The sequence below is a fragment of the Ctenopharyngodon idella genome, chromosome 16 (genome assembly GCF_019924925.1).
Source record: "Ctenopharyngodon idella isolate HZGC_01 chromosome 16, HZGC01, whole genome shotgun sequence".
NCBI lineage: Eukaryota > Metazoa > Chordata > Actinopteri > Cypriniformes > Xenocyprididae > Ctenopharyngodon > Ctenopharyngodon idella.
Window position 1 is genome coordinate 8494185 of NC_067235.1, and position 19123 is coordinate 8513307.

Genomic DNA, 19123 nt, shown 5'->3' on the forward strand with positions numbered 1-19123 from the left:
TGTGTGTGTGTGTGTGTGTGTGTGTGTGTGTGTGTGTGTGTGTGTATGTAGGTGAGCACGCGCAGTGTATTGTAATTTTTCTTCTTCCAAAAGGGTGAAGGGTGAAGGTGGAAAGTGATGCTGATTAGAGAACAACCTACTCAATTCCTCCAGGCTTGCAGTATTTGGGCCAGCGTGTGTGTGTGTGTCTGTGTCTATTGTGTATTTAGGACAGTACAGTGTATGAATGTGTCTGTGTGTATGTGGTGTCATTAAGTTAGTTTGACCATAGCAGTCCCCTCTGATCTACCCTTGAACTTACAGAACTACAGAGAGACTACTAAATTAAGAAGACAGACAGACAGACAGAGAGTATGTAAATTATGTCTTTTGGCATTACTAGACAGAAGTTCAGCTGTATGCTAGGGGCATGTCCTGAAACATGTCATCATTCACTAATCCCAGCAGAATTTCACAAATAAACTAACAGTCCACTACTAAAATGGGAGATGAAACCTTCCAGCACAGAGCAGTTCTGTCAGTAAAATCTATGAGCTTAGATTTGCTCTACAGCTGCATTAGGATTCTAGCCCATTTAAAGGGATGGTTCACTCAGAAATTAAACAATTCATTTCATTGTAATATTTCATAGTACATTTTTATACAGTGTTGAAGACAGAAGAAGATACTATTGTAAATGGATGTTGACTCTGATCTGGGTAAAATAATAATTAATAAGGAATCATTTAAAAAATAATTAGGCTAATTAAAAAAATATAATAATAATAATCAAATCATTAATATAGATACTTTAAGCACTTGTCCCTGTTTAGGCTTTTACCAAGAATCTATATACTACATAAAGACCTGTGTAGGTTATGTAATAGAACTGTAGTCCATGCCAGCATTCAGTGACATATGCACATTAATCATTGAACACTTGAATGTATTCACAAATGCAGCACTATACATATGCTCTCACAATGGGGACACAAAACAGACATCATACACACATCGTGCTTTGGTATTAGCGGTTGGGTGTGGAGCGCGGAAATGTACTCAGCAAATGGCCTCACTATGTCTTGATCTGTCTTTCCTGATAGTCAATACGAACAGAAGAAAGAGCAAAATAATAAATAATTCAGAAGATTGCATAGGTATGAACAGTGGCATGCACAGACCTGTGCTGGGGCAGGGGTGAAATTGCATTCTGGGGTAGAGGGCGTCCCCCTCGGTTGAAATCGCACTTTAGTGATTAGTGATTTAAGGGGCAAGAGCTCAAGACCCCTTACTTGAATATCTAATGATACAAATGTAATAATAATAATAATAATAATAATAATAATAAAAAACCTTTAAAGCCATCCAAATGTTGACATATCTTACTAAGATGTGATTTTATATATTTTTACCTATTTATTATGTCAAGAAATAGAACAATATGAACATATTTAGAGAGATTGTGAACCTTTTGTTTTAATACAGTTGAATATAACTTTCATAAAAGTCCAGAACAAACGTCACTGCTGCTCATCAGTGGCAATTCTCTTTATGCTAGACCATCCCATTTAACACTGCTCGGTCCGACATTCGCAGACTTTGAAGGTGTGGCCTTTGAAGTCTGCATCCTTTGAAGGATGCAGCTTCTGAATTGGGGCACAGCTAATGAAAACTAAGACACTAGACAAGACAAAACAGAACATGATTGTGACACACAGGATTACTGTAATGCCATAACAGTCATTCAGTGTTAGAGGTTACTAGTGCACTCATATCATGACCTAAAGAATGAGATGGTGTGTCCATGTTTGGGGAGTGATTATGTGAAGATTCCAAAAGGTGAAAAAAAAAAAAAAAAAACTGTTTAGTTAAAAATGAAGAATGAAGGGTTGATCTATAAAATTCAGTTTTTAGTGATTTTAAGTGATTTTCCACATTAATTGTGTAAATGGTCTGCCTTCTATGGAACAAAAGGCAAAACTTTTATAACTGGCCTCTTAACCCTTTGGTAGAGCATATCCTGTTAGAATTATTTGTACTACACTCACCCTGAAGAGGCCAATCGGGTGCTGTATGCTAAGAATATAAATCACTGCACTGCGATTTTCAAAAATACACTATAGCAGTGTATTTGAAAACAAATCAATCATACCATGTGCTCATTTTCATGAACATCAAAGATATAACTAGGCTATATTTTATAATGTAATGTAGTTTCAGAGGGCTTGCTGAACTGATCAAATCATATAATTAATTTACATATATATCTTGATTTACATAGCATATATCGGTAAGGAGGATCATCGGGTAGCACTGAGCAAGAAGGTCTGACCGCTCGAGTGCTCCATTTCCCAGACATGCAGCACAGGTGAATTGGTGATATTTCATTTACCCGTAGGAATGAGTGTAAATGCTAGCAGTTTGGAGAATGGATGGATGATATATAGCATATCATACTAGTTCAGGTCTGTTTAATTGGGGTTGGAGCTAAACTTTGCAGGACAGTGGCCCTCCAGGAGCAGGATTGGACACCCCTTGTCTATATTTTCGGAGAATCTATGGTTATCATGGTAAACGTTTAAAACACACAAATTAGCAAGTGTAATTGTGTCATTAAGAGAGTCTATTTCCACTTTTTAGTAAACAAAAACTAAACTATCATTGTGCAAATAAATATGTTTCCTGTGCTTGGCCATTAAAGGGTTAATAACGGTTAATGATATCAGTATCATCGGTAACGTACTTAATTTTAAGCAGGTTATGTTTATGTTGTAACATAACAACATTATTAATTAAGTCGAAATTTCCCACTCCAGGTCGACAGATGACAGCAGTGTTGCAGGCGTCAATGCGTGGCTTTCCGGCGGAAACGTTCACTAGCAACTTCCGTTTCCGTTTCGCCATTGGAAAACGTTCAGCCAACACCGTGGGAGCAGAGAAGTCTAGAAACATTTCAGGACTTTTCCTCCCTTTATTTACATAACTATCGGATCATTTTTAACTTAGTGATTTGGTGTGGAGGAAGAAAAAACGAGCATTTTAAATAACGAGGAAACTTGTCAGGTCGCTGTAAAACAGCTGAAAAAAGTGAGAGGTAAGTGTTTGTGTTAAGGTTCGGTTCGTTTGCTACCGAAACCCTTCTTTAAAACATTACCCTGGTAACCATAACTTCCGATATTAAATTATCCTTGCTACAATTATAGTTGTTACTGTAATATAACGGCGGCAACTTGGTATTAGCCATGACTGTCATAAAAAAAAAGAAAAAAAAAAAAGAATTACACAAAGTGACGATTCTGAAATTACTGACACTGAATAATATTACTTTTCAGTGCTGTTCTGTGGACGGTATATTTTTGCAATGCATTGGGTAACTTTCTGAGAGACTTAAGTTTAGAGCCAATTCAGTGAACTCTTGAGGCTAGTAACACAACTGAACTGAATCTTGCGCAGCACTTTATTGCACTGATTCTAATAATTATTGTGTTGTATTATCGTTGTTGCTCTTTGAATTATTCAAAAGCCAAAAAATCCAAGGTCCATAAAGCATGCATAAGTTGGAATCACATATATTTGTAAATGGAGACTAAATCAAACACACCAAATACAAAATATTCTTAAACTGTTGTTCGGCCCCATTTATTTAAATGGTTTAAGTCATTTATTGAAGATTTGTGTACTTGAAACACTCAAAGGAGTGTCAAAGGACTAATAAGCAGATTGTAATTTGAGACATTAAATAACTGAGAACCATTATAAATATCTTGTAAAGGAGTGCAAATAAATTATTAGACTTATCTATTAATGTGAAATATGACAAAGCTATTAAACTGCAAGTGAACTGTGACATTAGTATTACATTTTGTTTGTTTGTTTGTTTGTTAGATTTTCCTCCAGCATGTCTCTTCCCAAGCGTGAGGTTGATGAGCTGAGGCCATGGGTGGAACGCATAGTAAAGAAGGTCCTTGGTTTTTCTGAACCCACTGTGGTCACAGCAGCATTGCACTGTGTGGGAAAAGGCCTGGACAAGAGAAAAACCACAGGTAAGATATTTTCTTTACCTTATGAGCTCCTATCAATAATTTTACAAAAAAATTGAAAAAATTTGAGGAGTCTGCCTGAATTTGACCAGTGCTACCAGCTCGCAATGTTCAACTGTGCCATGTACCAACTACTTTGACATGATTATCAGCTTAACTTGACTCGTATCGTGTGCAAGGGCTCACAAGCTCCCGGGTGTCTAAACTTGCACTGTGTATGCCTTAAGTGTAGTCTCCTAAAAAAAAAAAAAAGTATCTTTATGGTATCTTAACATTCATTGTGAATAAATGTAATAGAGCCTGATTGCTTGAAGTTTGTAATGATAGTGGTGAGACTTATTACACACAACAGATTTAGATGAGAATTCTGCTAAATGTTTGCTAATTTTTAACTGTGTAGGTTTGCCATTGAAACACATGATCTCAGTCAGCTTAAATAAATGGCAACACTGGCAGATAGTAGTATTCTTTATCTGATGCATTTTCTCTAGTTAGTCATTAAAATAGTATTACTAATAAAATTAATTGGGGGGAAAATGGAGTTTCTTTATATCAGTCATGGTAAAAGATTAATTGTGGTTTTGGATGGTAATGGAGGTTACAATAAATATTACAGAGACAAATAAATGAGGCTTTAGGATTAAAACTGATTTAGCAAGTGCACATGAAATTAGTCTTAAAAAATAGTGAAATGGATACAAGTATCATGAGATGGAGTCATCTTCTTACAACATTATGGGGGAGGATAAATGTAGTGAAAATGATGCTATTCACCAAGGTGAATTATATGCTCAGAATTGTACCTGTTATTATACCTGTCATCATGTAAGAGGTGGTTCGAGCTGCTCTGTTTGAAACAAAAAAACTACATTATTTTGGAATGGGAAGAAAATTTGTTGCAATATAAAGAGACTTATGCACTGACTAATAAAGATATCCTGGTAACACTTTACAATAAGGTCTCATTTGTTAACATGAATGTATTAGCTAACTTGAACTAACCATGAGCAATACATTTGTTAAAGTATTTCTTAATCTTTAAGTTCATAAAAATCCAGCTGTTCATTGTTTGTTCATGTTAGTTCACAGTGCATTAAATAATGTTAACAAACATTTGATACTAATAATGTATAGTAAATGTTGAAATTAGGGCTGTGACGGTAGGCATGACAACGTTGACACATCTTCCTTGTTAAATGAACATTACATTACATCAAAAAAGAAAAAAAGAGACAAATACAATTCTATTTTGTAATTTTACATTAACAATGTATTCTAATAAATCTTCTTTTTATCAAAACCAAGTCACTGCTGTAACTTTACCTGCGGTTGTCACTGTTAGGCAGTGTTCCTTTAGAAATACGAGTGACTGCGCTCTTTTTAATGTCGTAATTTGTAATATTTGTGTTGTTTTATATGTAATATGAATTATTTCTCATCCTATTTTTTTTGAGGCACTGCCTCCCTTGCTTCTTTGGAGGAAACGCCCCTGATTGTATTCAACATTATATATAGTAGTTTAATGTAGTAATGTCACTGAAACTCTGCAAGCGTTTTTTCTTACACAGTACTCTCGCGCTTTCAAAGCAGCTTTTTCTCCCGGTGCTCACTATGTCCTGTCTCTGCCTCTATTAATGCACTTGCATGATAAGAATAAACCATCTAAAATGCTTTGAATCATCATACTGCTAATACTAAAAACGCAATATGTGCATTTCAGATCAATGCAATGACAGTTCTAATTGCAATAAGCATGTCAAAGGTTTCAAACCACATATGAATGTAGCTCGAAATGGAAACTTTAAAGGGTTAGTTTGTCCAAAAATTTAAATTCTGATCTCATTGTCCTCGCACGCACGCATGTACGTTTTGAACATTCGTGTTTACTACAGCATATGTGTTCTAAATCTGTTCATCATATCAATCGATCGTGTGTCTTCAGAAGACTTGGATTAAATCACTCGATTGATTATTTTTACGATGCCTTTATGAACTTTTTTTTTTTGGGGGATCTTTTAAGTTTTAGGGGAATTAACTTTAAATGGAGGGACAGAAATCTCTCAGGTATCATTAAAAAAATTTACACCCCTAGTTGACACGTCTGTCTTTACTATCCATTTTATTTTTAACGTAACACCCTGTCTACACAAGATGTGAGTGGCGTGATGTGACAAAAGCAAATAGAACTGATTATAATCAGTGATGCTTTTTACACTGGATGCAGTGTGACACAACAAATTCCCGACATTAAACTGATTAAACCTGTTCTATTTCTGAAGTACTCCAAGTGCTTGCGCTACTTCTTACACAAAGAACAAATGGGTTTGCAGCGGATGCTTTGTCACGTCCAGTGTAGAGGGCCTCAATGGCAACAGTGGTGTATGCAGAATTACTCTTAATTTTAGAGTCTGAGTAACTGAGTTTTTTTAATGCGTCTGATATACTGTGGCAAAGCAGTGAGAATTCCATGAGACTCTTCATTAATGATGATCAATATCTCTTTTCTTTTAGACCAGCTAAGGCCGTTTCTTGATGATTCGGCAAGTAGCTTTGTTGAGCGTCTGTTTGAAGCTCTTGAGGAAAGCAAAAACTCCCGTGGCAACAAAGGAGCTGGAGAGAAGAACCGCAAAAGAGAACTGAAGGTATAGAGTTTTCTGTGTCTCCAATGTCTGAGTGTGAAGAAATATTTATTAAGAAAACAAATAAGCTGTGTATACGTCATCGAGTCGGTCTCATTTAAGAAAAGTAACTGTAATAAAATTGACTTTTATTCCTCGTGAGGTGTAAAATACTGTAATTATTTTGCAATCTAACAGTTACTTTTCTTAAATGAGAACGACTTGATGGCGTATGCAGCCTTCAAATGCGGCCTCCGGAGGACGCAGCCCCTGAATTGGGACACAGCTATAGTCTGTTCTGAATCAATTTTGAGTCACTCTTTTCTGAAACAGACACTTAATAGAAGGTAGGTTACAGGGATAGTTCACCCAAAAATGAAAATTTCACTTAAGTTGTTCCAAACCGGTATGAGTTTATTTCTTTGGTTGAACACAAAAGAAGATATTTTAAAGAATGTTGGTTATCATACAGTCAACGGTAGCCATTGACTTCCATAGTAGGAAACAATACTATGAAAGTCAATGGCCACTGTCAGATGTCTGGTTACCAACATTCTTTAAAATATCATCTTGTGTGTTCTGCAGAAGAAAGATACTCATACAGATTTGGAACAACATGAGGGTGAGTAAATGGGTCCGTCCCTTTAAGTAAACTTTCTCTCGGTGTTATTTTTTTCCCTCTCTCCTTTTGTTTAGGAAGTGTTTGGAGATGAGGTGGAAGGAGTGAAGGATGGACACAGTGTGGATACAGCAGTAAAGAAGAAGAGGGTACCTCGCTTTGAGGAGGTGGACGAACCAGCTGTTTTACCTGGACCCCCTACAGAGAGTCCTGGCATGCTTACCAAGATGCAGGTAACACCACGCCATCAGTAAAATGGGATGAAGTGTGATCACTAGAATATTTAGAATTAGAATGTTTTATGACTTGTAAACCTAAAAATACTTGATAAAACATATTGCTTAGTGCTGCAGTATGAAAGTTCACAGCTTTTTCATAGAGGGCACTAATTGCTCATAATTTAATATTTTTGATGTACTGCCTGTGTCATGTGTAAATACTATCTGTGATACTCTACCCTATTTTCAGATCAAGCAAATGATGGAAGCAGCCACACGGCAGATTGAGGAGAGAAAGAAACAGCTAAGTATTGTGGCTCCTGTCCCCACTGTGCAGGTAATAAACAATAACAAGCACCTGTTTACAGCGACTGCCCTGTAGTACGTGTGTTTAAAAGAAATCTAAGGAATCATAAAAATACCTTGCATTTGGTTTATTTCATTTGATAAATTGTTGATAAATTAATCACAGGCAATCTTGTTTTTCAGAATAAAATGTGCGCTATACTTCTGACTAAAATATTTATTTTGACATTAAATTAGGGCTGAACGATTTTGGAAAATAATCTAATTGCGATTATTTTTACCAATATTGCGATTGCGATTTAATATGCGATTATTTTTTTTTAAGCTCTTTATCTTTATTATTCAATAAAGACAAGCAATAAATCATTGTAGGAGTGGGATTTTTTTAGGCACCTCACGATTCGATTCTGATTCTGGGAGTTGCAGTCCGATTCCTAAATGATTCTTGATATTTTTTTCTTGTCGATTAGTCTTATTAATAAAACTTTTATATTATTTAATTATATATGCAATTATAAGTACTTTTTAAAATAATTACACATTAACCAAAACACAAAAACAAAACAAACAAAAAAAATATTACAAGCAATATAAGTGCACCATTTCATTTAAGTTGACTTAGAAAAAATGAATTAATACTTTAATTCATCTCACATTGGGCCTAAAATGATCAAAAGTGACAGTAAAGACATTTATAATTTTACAAAAGATTCTATTTCAAATAAATGCTGTTCTTTTGAACTGTCTATTCATCAAATAATCCTGACAAATAAAATATATCACAGTTTCCACAAAAATATGAACAATGATAATAATCAGAAATGTTTCTTGAGCAGCATATTAGCATATTAGAATGATTTCTGAAGGATCATGTGACACTGAAGACTGGAGTAATGGTGCTGAAAATTCAGCTTTGATCACAGGAATAAATTTCAGTTTACTATATATTCACATAGAAAACAGATATTTTAAATTGTAATAACATTTCACTCTTCTCCTAGCAAGGTGTAACTACATTCTTGCTGCAGGGTCAGAATTAAGAGGCTGCCTATAGCCAGCGGTTTTTACTTTGCTTGGCAGTGGCATCTGGTAAAATAGAAATATTTATAAATAAACAATAAGTGACTAATAAATTCATAATTACCAAACTGAAATTACATGCTTTAAACTTTTTTTTTTCCTCATATTGTACAATACAAACAAACTGTTTGAAATGTTTTTATAAAATGACCCAAATTGCATAAAAAATCTATTCCAAATGATACTAAAATAAAGTACTTTATGTATATAAATCATCAACTGAATATAAAAGCACAAAAACTGCCAATCTAGGGCATATATCTATCATGGAAAACACTCTGCTGTGGTCGCACCACATATTAGGTACAGGCACAGAATTGGCCACCTAAACAAAACAAGCTGGCTTCCTACAAAAGGTCACTATGACATTTGTAATAAAAGTATATATTTGCAGAAATAACTTATTATTATTATTATTTTTTTTTTTTGAGGTCATACCAAATGATATCCAAATGTGGTAACTACATACCAGCCGTTAAAAAGGTTTTTTTTTTTTTTTTTTTTTTTTTTGGTCCAAATTGAAGACGGTTACAAACCTGCTTGCTGCTTCCATGGGTCCTTCGCGAATTGGTATATGATGCAACGTCTTTGTCTTTGAATTGATTTCAACATGAAAGTCCCAAAGTGACTTTTTGATGATCGCACCACATATTTCATAAAATGGACATCAACGGACAATGTTTGTTTGTATATTATGATGGAAATGCTTTGCAATTTTGTACAGGATTACAAAACACATTGGAAATCATGACAAATAGTGCAGAAAATGAGTTCAAATAAATTTAGAGTAATTTCAAAGACATTTCCAAAACAGAAGTTATGGTCAGACGGTTGCACCACATGATATTTTGACACTTTAAATAACAGAAAATTTAAAAAAACATTAGTTATTTGTAAAGTTAAAGTGAGTACATGCACGGGAGGGGTACTATATATATGGTATCTTTTTATGCATTTAAACCAAATTTTAACTGAAAAAAAATTTAGGCATCACGTCATTGACCCATGTAACTCTTTACATATGAGAATTAAACAATAGGAAGTTAACAAATTACTGTGACAATGAATTAACTCACTATTTGTATATAACCTATTAATATATTAACAATATAAAGACTACAATTTATAAACTATGAATTAACTATAAACTAATAGTTGACTTATAGGCACTTTACTACTTATTACAAAGTGTTACCGACTTTGTTTTGTAAAGGAGTATGAATGTAATATAATTACAATGTTCCAGTGAATGTGTTCCTCATACCAGTTAACATTCAGTGTGTGAGCCTTGTTTAATTGAATGATTTAAACTTCTGCTTTAAAATAAGCAATCAGCAATTTACATTTTTAATAATTTATAACTATTGGATTTTTTTTCATCCTGTAATCGATTTATTGAAGAAATAATCGACAGATTAATCAATTATGTAGCCCTAAATTCCAGTTTACATTAAAAGACGTTATAACTGGTACAGAGTAGACAGCAATGCTGTTATCGCTTATGTTGTGTTATCTTTTTTTTAATCCCTAATAGTCTGTCATCCTTTGTCATCTAAGCTTTAAAAATGGATACCAAACTTTTGTTTTCACTCCTGTAGTCCAGACTGATTCCATCTCAGACGGACTCTAGTGCTCCACGTCCCATCCTCCCAGCGGTGGGTGCCACCCAGTCCATCGCTCCCTCTCAGGCTGCTAACTTCATGAATGACGCTATAGAGAAAGCCCGCAAGGCAGCTGAGCTGCAGGCCAAGATCCAGTCCACGCTGGCCATGAAACCAGGAATTCTGGGCGCTTTGGGAAACACAGGCCCACATAACCTGGTAGCCCTGGCCAACCTGCACGCCATGGGCATTGCACCACCGTGAGTGTTGTATGCATGTAGAAATGCTGGTCTTGTTTTGTACATAATCTGAAGAAGAATATTGGGAGCAAGCTTCATGTTTCTTAGTAACATTTTTATTAAATTGCAATGTGTTTTCATGTTAAGGAGAAATTTATTGCTAAAACAAATTAGTTAAGTTTTCACATATTTGCTTATAGTAAAGTGGAGCCTCGTGAAATCACAAAGCCAACTCCCCTCATTTTGGATGAGCTCGGACGAACTGTTGATGCCAGTGGGAAAGAAATTGAGCTCACACATCGTATGCCCACTCTAAAAGGTACCACACACTGCTACAGAAATATGAATCTCTCACATTTGGTTGTTTTGAAATGTATTTTTCCTAATGTTCTCTTTTGTTTTATTTTTTCCCTCTGTCTCTAGCAAACATCAGAGCGGTGAAGAGGGAACAGTTTCGGCAGCAGTTAAAGGAAAAACCCAGTGATGACCTGGAATCCACGTCTTACTTTGACCCACGCGTGGCCCTTACTCCTGCACAGAGAGCCAAGAAAGGCTTTAGGTTCCATGAACAGGGGCGCTTTGAGAAGATCGCCCAGCGCATACGCACCAAGGTAGGCAACAGCATCCCTCTTTATTTTTGACTAAAATGCATAGATTAAAAATTTGATTTAAAAAAAAAAAAACTTTGATCAATAATAGTTGAGGAATCATTATTTCCTGTCCTCAGGCTCAGTTGGAGAAGTTACAGATGGAGATTGCTCAGGCTGCCAAGAAGACAGGCATACAGGCGTCCACTAAGCTAGCTCTTATTGCCCCCAAGAAAGAGCTGGGAGAGGGGGAGATTCCTCATATAGAGTGGTGGGACTCCTACATCTTGCCTTCCCACATAGAATTGTAAGAGTCAAAAGCTTTCAAATCTGCTACAGACAATTATAAAATATACAAGACAAGTTTAGGGGGAAAAAAAACATGCTGGTCCAAAGTCGTATTGACATTGTGAAGGATTCAGGCGGTCTTTTCCATATAATCTGGCAGTCATGTAGTTCCTTTTGATAATTAATAACAGAATTGAGTGAAAGTGGTCATATTACATTTCTTCTGTAATTTTTTTTCAGATCTGCATGTACAAATTTAGATGAGGTGGAAATGCATGGAGTCACCAACCTAGTTGAACACCCCATTCAGATGGCCCCTCCAGGTATTCATGCATGCATTGAACATCAAAACCTTCTGCAGACAGAAACTGGTTGAATTTCAAAAGATTCATTGATCCGAATGTTTGGCCTAACCTTTTATGTTTCTATTTCTGTCTTTCTCTTTTTGCTTCTATTTCTCAGTGGATACAGATAAGCCAGTGACTCTGGGTGTGTATTTGACTAAGAAGGAACAAAAGAAGTTGAGGAGACAAACTCGTAGAGAAGGCCAGAAAGAGGTGCAGGAAAAGGTCCGATTGGGTCTTATGCCTCCACCTGAACCCAAAGGTACATCATCAGCCAGACACCTGGAAATTTGTTTTACAAAAGTCTGTATAATAGAATAGCCTATAATGCAGGAAATTCCTGCTAATAGTTATTCACTATAACATGTTGATTAGATCAGTAAATTAATCCACACAGTCAGAATATCAGATCAAATCAGTAATTTAAAAGCAGCATGAGTGATTCAGCAGTACCACATCTTCTCTTTCTCTAATGCGCAAATAGCTTCACATCAGCACTTGCCTCCCCCCATTATAAGTGTCACCTAAGGGGGGAATTCCCCCCCATGTTTGTGATGCTATGTTCTCTGCATGGAGTAAAGTCTGTCACAGTCGCAGCTTGTATTATTATTAAAACTAAGGTTACACTTTATTTTAAGGTGTCTTTGTTACACTATAATTATACATTTAAGTACTGAGTAATATTAAGTAACTACATGTACTTGCTATAGGGTTAGGATTAGGGTTTGGTTTGGTTTGGTTTAGGGTTAGCTGAATGTAATTATGCATAATTTACAGTTACTACTATAGTAACTACATGTAACATATGTAGATATATATATATATATATATATATATATATATATATATAAGAACATTCTTATTTCACATTCATACATACATAGACTTTCATGGAATATTAGATCATGAATATTGCATCAAAAGTCAAGGAAATTTAGTGGTAAAAATGTGTATGTATAAAACGCTGCATATTTTAGCTTCTACAGAGTAGCCACTAGATTACAGCTCTGTGCTCTGTACTTTTCTCTGTGTATGCAATTTTTGTGTCTATGTTTGTCTGCAGTGCGGATCTCTAATCTGATGAGGGTTTTGGGGACGGAAGCTGTGCAGGACCCCACTAAAGTGGAGGCTCATGTTAGAGCACAAATGGCCAAGAGGCAGAAGTGAGTGGTTTCACATGCACAAAGTATTGGTTTCAAAGCCAATAGTACTGCATTTTCTAGAGAAGTCGTCGCATCAGGTCAAAATTGCACATTTACAAACATTATTGCACATTTACAAACATTATACAAACATTGTTTTATAAACATTATAAACACTAGGGATGTGGCACGATTTTCAAATATTTGATTAGTTGATTTAATTATAGAATATCGAATAGGTTGTGCTGTTGTTTTAAAAAAAAATTCCCCATGTTTTGGTGCTGATGCAATGGTGACATGTTCCTGCAACCAGAGGGTGGCGTGCGCTGCCAATAATTCACCTAAAAGCTGTCAATCAACTCTCAGACAACAGAAGAACAACACATTGTCTCTCTCACACACACTGTAGACTTGCGTGACATATAACAGAAACATTAAATTAATGTTCACGTAAGTACCGTCATTCGGGCTGTTCACAATATGTTATAACGTGTTTAGGCAGCCTAAAATCATTATGGCTTGAGGTAGGCTTGCTGCGATAGTCGGTGCTACCGGTGTTCAGCTGCAACACCTGTATCATCACTTGCCCACAGCGGCACTACCCCCACCCCACTTTTTTATTTTTTATTTATTTATTTTTTTATAGTAATAAAAATCATTTAGTTCAGTTAGAGAACAGACACTACACACTAAAAAACTAAACCTGTCTGCTCAATTCAGCATAAGCCAAATGAGTTGTTGCACAAATCAACAGCAGGAGTCAGATTTCACCTCACTCTTGACTGACAAGATGACGGTGGAAGATTTGGTTTCAAAGCGAAATGTAAAAGCGCCCATTTAAGCGAGTTTGTCATTGTACTGTTTTGTTGTTGTTTTTCATTAGGAATAATAATGAACCCACCATTTAAGCAATCGCCACTCCTGAATTGGCACTAATCTGAAAGTGACAGTAAAATGCCCACTTCTGCACAGGCATTCATAATGGTGCGTGTCCACTGGTGCAGAGCGAGCGTTTTCAGTTAATTCTTATGGAAGCTCAACTTCAATAGGAATTAATTGAAAACACTCGCTCGCAATAAGCCATAACGCTCGCACCATTATGAATGGCCGTGCACATTTTACGTTCACTTTCAACCCCCACCCCTTAAGTTTAATATATTAATGTTTCAGCACGTTAGTCATTATTTGGCTTCAGTTAAGATAGCCTATTCCCTAATGAATTAAACAGTTTGTTATTATATAGATTGAAAGCGTGAATGGTCTCTCTCCCTCTCTCTGTTTGTGCGTGTATCCTATACATGCGTGCGTGCATGCGGGGGAGGGGTGTGATTTTCGAATAATGATCAAATAATTCCCAGCGATCATTGAATATTATTTTTGCTTGAAATTCCCATCCCTAATAAACACTATAAATATGTATTTTAGTTCCCTTCACTCCACAACAAATCATTTACATTTAGCTGTATTCAGAACAGGAATTAAATTATAAAAAGAAAAAATTAAATGCACTACACAAATAAACTCATGCCTCTCTCTCTCTCTCTCTCTCTCTCTCTCTCTCTCTCTCTCTCTCGGCATGAATCCAAATGTTTTTGCTTTTCGCATTTTGCATGCTTGGCTTTGGAAAATAAGTCATAACACCTTTTTAGATGATTAAAAAAAATGCAATTTATATTTTGGGGAAATATGGCATTCTGTTCTTTTATTTTTGCTTTGCGTAGTGTGCATAGAGTGATGTTTCACCGTGTGTGTTCAGGGCCCATGAGGAGGCAAATGCAGCACGCAAACTCACGGCAGAACAAAGGAAAGAGAAGAAGGTGAAGAAACTTAAGGAGGATTTGAGTCATGGGGTTCACATTGCTGTTTACAGGTACAAAACATGACAAATCAGCTAAAATATTGCATTAAAATGTAATATTTGTGCTGTAACACACACTCACTGAATAAACAGCTTGATTACAAAGTCTTGTTAGCTTGCTGGGTTCTGCTTTAGAGAACCCAATCTCCCACAGTGTTTCCAACAGGAGTGTTCTACAGTCACGCTGCATCCTGATAATCTACAGCTCCACAAAACTGCTGAACTGAATGCGAAAGAGAAGTCCACAATTCAGAATAATAGTAGTCATCAAAAAAATGAATTATGCAGTGGCCGAAAATGTTAAACAATTATACTATTTTGTAGTTTAGCTTCTTCAAAGTAGCCACCAGATTTCAACTGGGTATTCACGCTCTGGGTATTCTCTCAACCAACTTTGTGTGGTTAAGGAGGACACTAGTTGGTTGCTTTTATTTTACTATCAGTCTGCAATTTAAAAACATTAGTCAGGTTAGACGCCATGTTAAATTTAACAGATGAAAACGAGGCTGTGAGGGATAAACGTACAGTCTTTACAATGGCACGCACTGTATAAAGGTCCTAGATCACGTAATTTTCACAACTTTTAAAACTGTTTCATGGAGTTTTAGTATACTGAAAGTTTTTTTGTAAAGACATTTCATCAGCTGAACAATCGATATGTTGTTAAACAACAGTACAGTCTGTTGAATGCACTGTATTTTATCCCTCACAGCCTTGTTTTCATTCCTGTCAAACAATTAAATATGGCACTACCCTGACTAAGGTCTATTATATCACAGTCCTAAGTTGTTCTGTCTCGTCACATTCGATACAGATTTTTTTTTGTTTTTGTTTGCTCTCATGATTTCAGCTTTCAGTCAACCTTTTTTTGCATCGTTCTTGGTGCTTGCACACAACAACATACATATAGCATGGCCAGTTCCTGTTGTTTACTCAAGTGGTTTATCTGCTTTGCCCACAGAATCCGAAATCTGCATAACCCAGCCAAGAAGTTTAAGGTGGAGGCCAATGCAAACCAACTGTACCTTACTGGCACTGTGGTACTGCACAAAGACGTCAACATCGTAGTAGTGGAGGGAGGTGGGTGAATATGATTGGGAAATCTCGATTAGGGCTGCTTGATTATTGCAAAAATCATAATCACGATTATTTTGGTCATTATTGAAATCACGATTATTTAACACGATTATTGGTGGGTGATATGATCAAAGTCTTATTTCATGATATGTGTAATTTTAGATGAGAGACAATTATTGATACATTTATCATTCTTACAATCACCACCAGAATGTCCACCTTCACAATTGAACTCTGTTAAATGCTGTTCAATTCAACAGTTCTCTTCACTAAACGAAATTCATTTCAAACACTGGATAAGAGCAGTGTGGAAATTATTAACAACGCTAACATGACAAAGCTAATGTTTTATATTAAAGCACAAACTAAGAAAAGAAAAACAAACCTTTAACCTTTAATTAAATTAAGCTTGCTGAATCGCAGGCTATTGTCAAATAAAGTGCAACCAAACTGATGTGCTTACAGTGCGTGTTGGCTATGTTGTCTCCGGCAGGGGTGGGGCTTGGGTAGACGATATTATCGGATATCGCAATATTTTTTAAGGTGATTATTGAGAAATATTTTTCACATATTGCCCAGTTTAGACAAACAAAATCAACAAATAAATACAACAGACCAAAAATACACATTAAATACAAATAATGCTTTAGGTTTTTCAAGATGTACTAACAGTGGTATTTAGATGAGTAATAGCCTACAACAGAAACTGAATTAAGTAATCAAATGTAAAATAACACTGCTGTATACATTAAATATAGACTAATCCTTGTTACAACTACAAAAGTTATTCATTCAAGAGCAGTGAGTGATTTTATCTTTGTCTTTTGATTAACATTAATCAAATCTCTCTGTGTGTAACTTTGTGCTGCCGTCTTGATCAGGTCTCTCTGGAAGAAGAGATAGCAATATCTCAATGGGATTCTCCTGGTTAAATAAAGGATAAATAAATAGAATAAATAAATTAATTAATGACTGCAGCAGATTATTAGGCTGCTATCACTTTAAGAGCAGCACGGATCCAATATACTGTTGCACGCGCATTTTCTTAACTGTTTACATTCACTTAAGACATAACCAACTGTGTTAACGAGGATACTCACCAAAACGTAATTTTGCCATTTTGTGTGCAAGCTCTTTGACCATTTAGGCGTGTATCCGAAGCCCACAGTAGGCTATACACTGCTTATATGTGTTTCGATTCGTCTCGGAGCGCATGCACAGAAAGCTTCCTAGGGAACATGATCTCTTTTGCGGCTTCATGCACTGTTTAATATCAACCATGTCCCACAGTTTAGCAACAGCAGACTGCATTTTATAACACTTATTTATTCGGCTGATTTGGATGTTAAGTTTGGCTTAATAAGGAGCGAAATTGCACTGCTGTGAAGGAAAGGATGGTGGCTGGATGGAATGCAGCAGCGGCACAATAATCGTTTTACCTTGAGTATCTTGTTTTCATAATCGTTGGAAGCTGAAATCGAAAAATCAATTACAGTTAATCGCACATCCCCTGATCTCTATGGATGTTTTTTATTATTATTATTATTATTATTATTATTATTATTATTTTTAGAATCATTATTTATCCATTAATTGACTCCTTCCTCCTTGTAGGACCCAAGTCACAGAAGAAGTTTAAACGACTGATGTTGAATAGGATCAAATGGGATGAGCCGAATTCCAAAAGAGATGGTAAGGGGAAATAGGAGTGTATGTAGACCAAACATTTATAATCAAACTTTTATGAGCTGTGGTTCGGAGTTGACCCTCCATGATTTTTTTTTTTTTTTTTTTTTTTTATATATAAGAGCCTCAAGATTCAGATGATGAGGGTTCCAGGAAGAATAATAAATGCACCTTGGTTTGGGAGGTAAATGCATACCTGTTTCATTCTTCTGCAAAGTAATGGAACATTTACCAAAAATTGTTCATTACTCTCATTACTCACCCTTTGTAATAGAAACTATTTTTTTTTTGCCATTTCATTCAAGTCAGGTCACCTTTATTTATATAGTGTTTTATACAATACAGATTTTTGAAGCAGCTTTACATCAATAAACAGCAAAAATAATTCTCAATGTTGACCATGTCATGGTTTTATAGCTATATAAGTAGACACTGTAATATGAAGTAATACAAAGTAAATAAGTAATAAGTTTTTCTTCCTTTTTCTTATTAATCCTTTGTGTACTTAAATGTATCAATTTTATTCCTCAGGGTACAGCAAAGGAACGTAGCTACGGGGAGGTTAAGTTTAAGCAGTGTCCAACGGAAAGCATGGCTAGGGAACATTTTAAGAAGCATGGCACCGAGCACTACTGGGACTTGGCTCTGAGTCAGAGTGTTCTGGAGACAACTGACGACTGAGATATAGACTGAACTCTGAAGAACAACAACAGAGGACACAGTGGCATGTGGACCTTGCACGCTTTTTTTTTTTTTTTTTTTTTTTTGAGAGAGAGAAAAGTGGGATAGACTTTAGCAGAGACAAACATGTATATGTAAATATAGTTTGAGTGTGTAAAAGGATGATTGTGTTTTGCATACCTGCAGTACAGGTGTAAAACAATGCAAGACTTCAGAATGAGCTAGGATTCAGAATGAGCCCTTATGCGTACTGCTGCAGAACTTTACAGTGGTGGCAGCTTGAACAAGGGTGGACACTGGTTTTGTATCTCTTGTAACAGTTTTATAGTGTAAGCTGTGCCGTCTTTGATCTCATGTGTTATTTCTACCTTGGATCCATCTTGTTTGAGTGCAGCATCATGTCCTCTCACCATTTTGATGTAGTCTTTTCAGTAAGCCTCACTCCTGAAATAAGTTAATTGACACAGTGTAGTTTGTTACTGATTGACCAGACATATTTGAGTGCAGGTTCTAGACCATTGGTTTCAGTATAACACAAAAGTGTTGATTTTAGTGTGGCTGAAGAATGGAGAAGTATCTTTATTTTGGTTCACATATTTAAATGTCCAATAGAAAGTGACACAACACATGGCTATTTACATTTATGGCACATTTATTTTTCATGCTTTTATTTCCCCCCCCCCAATTTCATGTCAAGAAATCAAATGCAAAAAGTGCAACCAACCAAATGTTGATCATTAAAGCTCGGACAACAAAGAAA

General features: G+C 35.8%; 1 protein-coding gene across 1 annotated transcript; it reads left to right on the top strand.

Annotated features, from left to right (window-relative positions):
- The first annotated feature begins 2854 nt into the window (after positions 1 to 2854).
- Positions 2855 to 19123, top strand: prpf3 (PRP3 pre-mRNA processing factor 3 homolog (yeast)). Its single transcript, XM_051865321.1, has 17 exons — positions 2855 to 3073; positions 3865 to 4022; positions 6531 to 6661; positions 7334 to 7489; positions 7725 to 7811; positions 10459 to 10721; positions 10901 to 11019; positions 11124 to 11311; positions 11428 to 11594; positions 11816 to 11898; positions 12038 to 12181; positions 12983 to 13082; positions 14818 to 14931; positions 15881 to 15999; positions 17611 to 17688; positions 17805 to 17866; positions 18214 to 19123. Exons 2-17 carry the CDS (start codon positions 3878 to 3880, stop codon positions 18361 to 18363), a joined length of 2106 nt encoding a protein of 701 aa, XP_051721281.1. The 5' UTR covers positions 2855 to 3073; positions 3865 to 3877; the 3' UTR covers positions 18364 to 19123.

Bases quoted from the DNA above. Each gene is read 5' to 3' on its own strand.
- prpf3 (XM_051865321.1), top strand. From the start codon at position 3,878: ATGTCTCTTCCCAAGCGTGAGGTTGATGAGCTGAGGCCATGGGTGGAA. The intron at 4,023-6,530 runs GTAAGATATTTT...CTTTTCTTTTAG, and splicing joins GGACAAGAGAAAAACCACAG to ACCAGCTAAGGCCGTTTCTT. The intron at 13,083-14,817 runs GTGAGTGGTTTC...GTGTGTGTTCAG, and splicing joins CAAATGGCCAAGAGGCAGAA to GGCCCATGAGGAGGCAAATG.